At 41.3% G+C, this 10,000-nt stretch overlaps 1 protein-coding gene across 1 annotated transcript in view; it reads left to right on the forward strand.

Annotated features, from left to right (window-relative positions):
- LOC119409660 (sialic acid-binding Ig-like lectin 5) overlaps positions 1-8,344 on the forward strand; it is a 14,341-nt gene extending 5,997 nt beyond the window's left edge. The window contains 5 exon segments of the mRNA XM_037676561.1: positions 1,541-1,822; positions 2,029-2,137; positions 2,239-2,305; positions 8,011-8,273; positions 8,275-8,344. Coding sequence (XP_037532489.1) covers positions 1,541-1,822; positions 2,029-2,137; positions 2,239-2,305; positions 8,011-8,273; positions 8,275-8,344 — 791 coding nt within the window.
- The last annotated feature ends 1,656 nt before the right edge of the window (positions 8,345-10,000 follow it).

Genomic DNA, 10,000 nt, shown 5'->3' on the forward strand with positions numbered 1-10,000 from the left:
ACACACACACACACACACACACACACACACACACACACACACACAATAGGTTAAGACTCTTAATATCTCCATGACTTGCATGTTCAATTAAAATGCTGCTGGATCATGAACCTTCAGTGTGGACTGACTCATGATCTGCTGCTCTCTGAATAGTGTTTTTACTTTACCAAGGCTCTCTGTTAATAAATAATAAAGTGCTATGTGTTTTCATCATTGTATGTTCCCATACAAAGACGAAATTGCCTTTCTGCATTTCACCCATTGCATCTGGGATACACCCAGGTAGAGCAGTGGGCAGCTATGTAAGCGCCCGGGGAGCAATTCGGGATTAGGTGTCTTGCTCAGAGACACCACAATATGTGGGAATGGCTGGGGATCGAACTTGGGACTTTCGGGTCCTGAGTCGGCTGCCCATCAGACTCAACAGCACATTCATACCAAAATCCTACCACATAAGCGCATGGATTTCGCAGGAGCTGGTTGCCAAATTATCATGCCACATTAACAGAAAGCAAATTGTGTGACAGTGTTATAGCCCAGGTATGAAGCCAGTGTGGGCAGTTCTGTGGTCTTTTTTGAATTGAATGCTGAGTCTGGTTTTTACAGGGTATTGGAAAGTTCTGTATGTGAAAAATAGACAAACATGAGCCTTTCTATTTTAGCTAATGATGGAGTCATGAATGTGCTGAGTATGCTCAAAATGTCTGTTGCAAGGTCCAGGTGAACTGTTCACACTACGACATTTTTTTATGCTTTAGCACGGTCTTTAGTCAGTGTATTATGAAATTCTTTATCAAAAGGGCTCGTGAACGGTCGGCACAGATATTCAGACAAATAGGGAAAAATAAAACACAGAAGCTGTTACTGCTAGGAGTAATAAGTGTCCTTTATTAACCTGCCACAGAAAACAGCCAAGCAAAAAAAACATGTACACTCTTAACACACAGATTGATATGAAATAACTTCTCACCGTGACACTGGCCGGGAAGTCGTTTTCGACCCAGGTAAAGAAGAATCACATCAAAATGGCGTATGGCACCAGCGCGCGGCTGATCCACACAGGACTCCCAAAGATTAAGTTGCCTGTCACACTTCCTTTATACCTTCTTCCCTGACCGGATCGCGTGAGAGCAGATCAAAGCAAGTTTTGATGGTTGCCAGGAGGACAGATTTAATTAAATCTGTTTTCCCTTCATCAAAGCAGTCTGTGCAACAGAGCGATGGTTTCATAAAAAACATGTCCTTCAAAACCTGGGTCACTGTAACCTGAAGATTGGGCCCGATCTTCTGGCTAGAGCATCCCCAGAGAACTTTAATTACTCCAAAACACATCTGCAGCACAGGAATGACTGAATAAGCAGATAAGCTGCATCAAAAGTGAGTATAAGTGTGTTTAAATAAGTGTAATATAGGTATAGATTGACATAAAAGCATTAAAATAATCATTTCTATATCAGTCAGTTTGAAGGGGATCTAAAATATAAAGTTCAAACTATATTTACAGCTCACCCTGTGTTTGTTCGGGTTCTTGTGTTTACAGGGATTTCAAAGGTCCTAAATGGTTCTGGATGTGTTCTTCAATCAAAGGTCCTGACCTGTGTGTGTACGTTTGAGGGGTTTCCTTTGCCCACCATCAGATGGCCTCTGCTGAAGGATCGCACTGAGTACTCAATCATTACCACAGTGTCAAACAAGACGGTGAGCAGCACTGTTTCCCTGACTGGAGGAAAGCATGGCAACATGACTGTTGAATGTTTCAGCAGCAATGAAATTGGTGAGGCAAAGGAAAACCTCATGATCAGGAACTTGTCAGGAAAAGAAGGTATTATTTTCAAAGCTTTCAGGTCTCTCTTCTAAATGAATCCCCGAGGTTCAATTGGATTAACCTGTCTAAATAAAGGTTGAATGAATGAAAAAGCTGGAGAACTTCCAAAGTTTTTAAACATTGTTTTGGTATGTAAATTGTCTTTTGTCTTCTGTAATAATTTTGGAAACAGTTATGTTCTTTTTCTCTGTTTCTCCTCTTAGCGGTTCAGTCCAAAGCCTCTTCAGTTTCCTGGTTGCAGGTCATTTCTGCATTTTTGATTGGGATTCTCTTTTCAGCTATCTGCTTTTGTTTGGTGCTAAAACGCGACAGGTATTTTATTTTAATTATATTTTCAAAGATCTATCGGTAGATAAGTCAGTGTGTAGATTTTAATCGGTTGATGCTTAGTAATATATTTTTTTTTTTTGTAGGAAACTTCAAAAGCACTCTGAGTCTTTAGATGACAATATGGAGATGACGGTTGAAGATTACTCAGTGGTAACTACATATGTTCATCTAATTAATTTGTTTTATTGCTATTGCCCTAAAAGTACACATACACATGTGTCCTTAGTTATCAAAGGTCTAAAAAATACTAAATTAAAATAAATTTTTAATATATGAAATCTCTTCAAATTAAGTATTTTCTACTTTTTATTAGTTTTTCTTTGATAATTATTAAACAGCACTCTTTTTTGTTGTTGTTCTATTTTAACTACATGTGTTTATGGTTGTTTGGATTTTCAGTCCTAATAAACAAAGAACATGCACATTGCTGACTGAAATAATAAATTAGGCATTATTGAGGTGTTAGTTTAATATGGCGGAAGCTGAGGAAGAAGAAATCTTGTGAAAAGTTCAGAGATGAACTGTTAAAGGCTCTAGTAAGAAAGAGATTCCAGATGACTGAGCTGCAACAGCAGCAGTAATTAGAAAGACAGGTAGGAAGGTACTTGTGTCATTTGGATAAAAAATATGATAATGATGATATATGATCAGGTCTGGAAACTCAGAGGAGCTGAGTAAGACAAGAAAAGAGCTGGTTGCTGGTATTAAGAGGGCCAAGGGCACATATGCAAAGAGGATCGAGGGTCAATTCATCTCACAAGACCCTCGGAGCATGTGGAGGGGCATTAAGTGCATAACAGATTATAAAGGAAGGAGCGAACAATGCCCCAAAGACCCATCTCTGCCTGATGCCCTCAACAAGTTCTATGCACGCTTTGAAGACCCGAACAGACCACCCAGCACCAGACTCACCTCACCACCGGATGAAGAGCATCTCAGCGTGACCTGAGCAGAAGTAAGGAGTACCTTCAGGAGGATTAATCCGCACAAGGCAACTGGCCCAGACAACATCCCCGGAAAAGTGTTGAAGGAATGTGCTGATCAGCTCTGTGAGGTGCTGGCAGACATCTTTAACACCTCACTTACCCTGGAGACAGTTCCCACCTGCCTGAAGACTGCCACCATCATCCCAGTCCCAAAAAGCTCTACAGTGACTGGTCTGAATGACTATCGGCCAGTGGCCCTCACCCCGATAGTCGCTAAATGCTTTGAAAAACTGGTCATGACTCGCATCAAAACAACCATCAACATCAACGAGGACCCTCATCAGTATGCATACCGTGAGAACCGATCAACAGAGGATGCAATCTCCTCTGTGGTCCACACTGCGCTCAACCACCTGGAGCAGAAAAACTCTTACGTCCGTATGCTCTTTGTGGACTTCACATCCGCCTTCAACACCATGATCCCCCAAACCCTGATGGACAAACTATCCACACTAGGACTAAGCCCCTCCATTTGCAACTGGGTACTAGACTTTTTAACAAACAGACCACAGTTAGTGAGGATCCACAACCTCTCCTCCTCCACCATAACCCTCAGCACTGGCTCTCCTCAGGGATGTGTGTTGAGCCCCCTCCTGTTTACTCTGCTCACGTATGATTGTGCAGCTACCCATCCAGGCTGTCACATTGTAAAGTTTGCAGATGATACAGCGGTGGTGGGATGCATCACAAACAATGATGAGTCCAGCTACAGGCAAGAGGTGGAACACCTGGAGAGCTGGTGCAGAGAGAATAACCTTCACATCAATGTGAAGAAGACAAAGGAGATGATTGTGGACTTCAGAAGGAACAAAAACATCTACACCCCCCAGAACATAAGAGGATCTGCGGTGGAAGTGGTCTCCAGCTACAAGTACTTGGGTGTACACATGAATGACAACCTCAGCTGGAGCAACAACAACACCAGCCTGATCAAGAAAGCTCATCAGAGACTCTACTTCCTCAGACGGCTGAGGCGAGCTGGTCTGGGAAGCTCAGTCCTCACTTCCTTCTACAGGTGTGCAGTGGAGAGCATCCTGTGCTCCAGCATCAACGTGTGGCACGGAGGCTGCACAGCTGCAGAAAGAAAAGCTTTGCAGAGAGTGGTGAAGGCTGCACAGAAATCTGTCGGAATCAGCCTCCCCACCATCACAGACATCTACACCTCCAGATGCAGAAAGAGGGCCACCTGCATCATGAAGGACCCCACTCACCCAGCACACACACTTTTTGCCCCACTCCCCTCAGGAAGGAGGTTGAGGAGCATTAAGTGTAGAACCACTAGACTGAGGAACAGCTTCTACCCTGAGGCTGTTAGACTCATGAATCTCTAACCAGAATAATCACTGTGAAAAACCATATCATGTTGCTGCTGATCTGTTTCATGTTGCTGCTGATCTGTTTCAATGTTGATGTGTTCATGCGTGCACATCTGCTCACAGACTCATGTTCATGTTTGTGCTGATGTTCAATGTTTTATGTTATGAGTGCTTAGTGTATATTTAGTTGATGTTTTTCTTAGTTCATATCTTAGATGTTATTACTGTTTTTCTTATACATTTTATTGTTGGATGTAACTGGGACCTTGTGTACATAATTTCGCTCCACCACATGTACCACATGAGGTGCGAATGACAATAAAGAAACTCTGACTCTGACTCTGATAAGGAAACCTGGTGGTGGACTAGTGAAGTGCAGGAAGATATTCAAAGAAAGACATTAGTGACAGAACAATGTGGTTTTAGAAGTTGAAGCTAATGGTGCAGGCAGACTACAGAGAACTCAGGAGGTCAAAATAAATACTATTAATTTTTTAATAACAATAAGCTGACGTGGCAGCAAAACATTCGCTTAGGAGACACTTAGGAAATCACAGGGAGCAGAGCTTGACATCTACACCAGACAATGATCAGCTGACAAGAAACAGGAGCGCCGACTTAAATACAGAAATAATAATGAAACAAGTGCCAACACCTACGATGGGTCACAGGTGCAGGGAGACAGGGAGTGATTATAAAAAGGAGAGCCGGACAGAAAAACACCACAAGATGGCATGATCCTCACAGTTAGCCCAGAAGAAATATGACAGTGAGAGGACTGAAGAGAGGAGACAAGAATATAAAGAGATGAAATGTAGAGCAAAGGGGAGGTGGCAAATGCAAAGCATTAGGTGTATGATGAGTCTGATGACGATGATGTCTAAACTGAAGCCCATATTGTCCAAAAAGAACCTGGAGACAGTAATACATGCATTCATTACATCTAGGCTTGACTACTGCAATTCGCTCCTGTTTGGTATCAGTCAGACCTCCATTGCACGACTACAACTGGTCCAGAATGCAGCAGCCCGATTTTTAACCAGTACAGGCAAAAGAGAGCACATTACGCCAGTTTTGGCCTCACTGCACTGGTTACCGGTTCACTTTCAAATCCATTTCAAAATACTCATGTATGTCTACAAATCACTGAACAGTGTCGCCCCCCCCCATCTCTCTGATCTGCTACAACCGTATGTCCCACCACGCTCCCTGAGGTCAGCGGACCAGTTGCTCCTCACAGTTCCAGAAACTCGTCTTAAGCGCAGAGGTGACAGGGCCTTCTCTGTAACAGGACCAAGACTCTGGAACGAGTTATCTCTGCTTATCAGACATGCCCCCTCCCTCTCGGTTTTCAAGTCCTGTTTAAAAACTCACTACTATTCAATAGCTTTCAACACAAGATGATCTGTGTTTTGATCCTGTATGCTCTACACTGGTTTGTCGTCATTATCTGCATCGTTTTATGTCTATATTCTGATTTACCTCATTTTGTATTTTGCTTTGTGTGTTACCTGTTGTTTTGTCTGTACAGCACTTTGGTTAGCCTTGTTGCTGTTTTAAGCGCTTTATAAATAAAGTAGTATGGTATTGTATTTTATGGGAGGCTGGGCACTAAAGAGGACAAGAAGGACCAGAGACCATGATGGAAAGATGGAAAGCGTATTTTGAGAAACTAATGAATGAAGAGAATGGAAAGGAAAAAAAGAGTAGAGGTCATAGCAACTGTGAACTAGGAAGCGAGAAAGATTAGTGAGTGTGAAGTTTGGAATGCTCTGAAAAGAATGAAGAAGGGGAAATCATAGGACCTGATGACATACCAGTGGAGGTTTGGAAATGTCTAGGAGAGATGACAGTGAGGTTTTTGACTCAAATATCCAATGGCATATTCTAATGGGTGAGGAAATGCCTGGGAATGGAGAAGAAGTGTACTGGTGCCCATTTTTAAAAACAAGGGTGATGTACAGGGTTGAAGTAACTACAGGGGAATTAAGTCGCACTAATGAATTATATAGTGAATATATGGGAGAGGGTTGTGGAAGCAAAACTTAGATGAGAGGTGACAGTGAGCAGCAGTATGGTTTCCTGCCAAGAAGGAGCACCACAGATGCCATCTTTGCTTTGAGGATGCTGATGGAAAAGTACAGAGAGGGTCAGAAATAACTCCATGGTGTCTTTGTGGATTTAGAAAAAACATATGACAGGGTGCCAAGAGAGGAGGTGTGGTATTGCATGAGGACATCTAGAATGGCAGAGAAGTATGTTAGACTGGTATAGGACATGTATGAGGACAGCAGTTGAAAGAAGAGGAATGAAAGTCGGTAAGACAGAGTACATGTATGAATGAGAGGGAGGCCAGTGGAACAGTGAGGCTACAAGAAGCAGAGGTCACAAAGGTGCAGGACTTCAAGTACTTGAGGTCCATTGTCCAGGAAACTGTAGAGTGTGGTAAAGAGGTGAAGAAGAGAGTCCAGGCAGGATGGAGTGTATAGAGAAAAGTTTCAAGAATGATTTGTGACAAAAAGCTGTCGGCAAAAGTCAAAGGAAAAGTTCACAAGACAGTTGTGAGATCAGCTATGTTGTATGGTCTGGAGACAGAGACAAAAAGACAGGAGAAAGAACTGGAAGTAGCGGAAATACAGATGTTGAGGTTCTCCTTAGGAGTGACAAGGATGGATAAGATCAGGAATGAGATCATAAGAGTTACAGCACAGGTTGAACAACTGGGAGATAAAGTTAGAGAGGCCAGACTGAGATGGTTTGGACATGTCCAGAGAAGGAACAATGGGTATACTAGTAGGATGTTAGAAATGCAGCTGCCAGGAAAAAGACAAAGAGGAGATATAGATATGGAGGTAGTTGGAGTGAGGACAGAGGATGCAGAGGACAGAGATGGAGGAGGATGACTCGATGTGGAGACACCTGAAGAGGGAAAAGTTGAAAGAAGAAGAACGAGTTTTTACTTTAAAATAAAATCTAATTTTTATTTCAGATTTAGTCCTTTATGTTGCTTCATAGTTATTTATTTTAAAGGAATTCTTTGTTGGGTTTATGCTATTAAAATAACTGTGCAAAATATTTAAGATTAGATTGTTAAGATATGAAAACCTTTTAAGCTCTAGACACATACAAACAAAAAGACCAAGTTTTACAAATCTAAACTCAATAAATTTAAGAAAAGTTCACTTATTATGAAGTTATTCCTTTATCATTTTTTACATGTATTTTTATTAACTGGACTCATGAAATAAGGTTTCAGAGACATGTTCATCATATTCATCAGTATCATCCACCCAAAATTTAGGAGTTACAGATTTATGTAAAGTTCTCTCACGATGTTTTACATTCCATTTACTAAAATGCCGTATTTGCAGTTTTTTACACTTGATTTGGAATATTATACAAAATTAATATGATATGAGTATGGTTGGTTTAATATTGCCTAAATTAGATTTAAAAATCTTACAAGCACCATTACACAGGAAAAATGTTTTAAATATAATATGTTCAGTATTATATCTGTTCTGAGTCATGTCTTTTGCTTTATACTTGACAGATCCATGTGAGTCAAGCAGTACAAGATGGTCAGTCCAAATTTGAAGAAGGTGCTATGAATGGAGATCCAGCTGAGCACAACAATGGTTCAAAAGACTTGATATATGCCAGCCTTGATTATTCCCTGTTGAACAGAAGGCCTGGAGTGGCAACAATGAGAAGAGAGAACACAGATACAGAATATGCAGAAGTTAAGGTGAAAGGAACAAGGGAAATTGATTTAGGAGATTTGTTTTCTGAGGTGGATTATGGCACAAAAGACTGTTCAAAAAGTGGAGGAAGACTCTGAGGAGGCAACGTATGCCACTGTGAAGAGCTTAAATGATGAGATCTGAGGACTGGGATGGATTGTACAGATGTCAACAGGATGACATTTTCCTTTGAAAAAAGTGTCCCAAGATTTAGCATTTGCTCCAATTTTCACTGTAATTAATTTAAAATGAATTGCCACCTCTAGTAATGAGGATGGCCCTGTGATGAACTTGGGGCATGTCCTGAGTGTACCTTGCCTCTCCTATAATGACCACTGGATATGGAACCAGCTACCCCAAGACTTGGAAAGGAAAAATCATGTAAATAAAATTGGTGGATGGATGGATGAATGGATAGTGGTGAGAAGAAAACCTGCATAGAAATATTCAAATACAGCCTAAACATCTGAACATGTTATACATGAACCATTTTTCAGCCAATACCATTAGCCTATTATAAAACCCTTACCCACTGGCACAGAGGTTAGAGAAGGGGTCTATGATTGGAAGGTCGCTGGTTCAACTCCCCAGACTACCAACATCAAAATGTGGGTGGCAAAGGTGAAACAACCACACCTGCCTTCACCCTCATTTGCTCCACTCTGGACCCTTGAGCAAGGCCCTTAACTCCAACCATCTGCAAACCTGGACACCCTAGATAGCAGCTCTCTGCTCCACACTAAGGGCTGTGGTAGCTCAGTGGTCTGTGGTTGTGTCAGGAAGGGCATCCGGCATAAAACAAAAAACAACTGCCAAGTATTCATGTGACTTAGTTCGCTCTGGCGACCTCTAAAGAAGGGAGCAGCTGAAAGAAAAGAAGAATATATATATATACATATATATATATATATATATATATACACAAACCAGAATACAAAAAAGTTGTGACACTAAACAAATTGTGAATAAAAACTGAATGCAAATGTCAATATTTTTTTCATAATATAACATAGATGACAGATCAAAAGTTTAATCTGAGTAAATGTAACATTTTAAAGGAAAAATATGTTGATTCAAAATTTCACAGTGTCAACAAATACCCCAAAAGTTGGGACAAGTAGTAATAAGTGGCTGGAAATAGGAAATTGAGCTCATAATGAACAGCTGGAAGACCAATTAACACTAATTAGGTCAATTGACAACATGATTGGGTATAAAAAGAGCTTCTCAGAGTGTCAGTGTCTCTCAGAAGCCAAGATGGTAAGAGAATCACCAATTCCACCATTGTTGCGCAGAAAGATAGTGCAGCAATACCAGAATGGTGTTACCCAGCATAAAATAGCAAAGACTTTTAAGTTATCATCATCAACAGTGCATAACATCATCAAAAGATTCAGAGAATCTGGAACAATCGCTGTGCATAAGGGTCAAGGCCATAAAACTCTACTGGATGCTTGTGATCTCCGGGCCCTTAAACGTCACTGCACCTCAAACAGGAATGCCACTGTCAAGGAAATAACAGAATGGGCTCAGGAATACTTCCAGAAAGCATTGTCAGTGAACACAATCCACCGTGCCATCCGTCGTTGCCAGCTGAAACTCTACAGTGCAAAGAGGAAGCCATTTGTAAGCAAGCTCCACAAACTCAGAAGTTTGCACTGGGCCAGGGGTCATTTAAAATGGAGTGTGGCAAAATGGAAGACTGATCTGTGGTCAGATGAGTCACGATTTGAAGTTCTTTATGGAACACTGGAACGCCATGTCATCCGGACCAGAGAGGACAAGGATAGCCCAAGTTGT

Source organism: Nematolebias whitei, chromosome 5 (assembly GCF_014905685.2).
Source record: "Nematolebias whitei isolate Nwh7 chromosome 5, NemWhi1, whole genome shotgun sequence".
Lineage (NCBI taxonomy): Eukaryota > Metazoa > Chordata > Actinopteri > Cyprinodontiformes > Rivulidae > Nematolebias > Nematolebias whitei.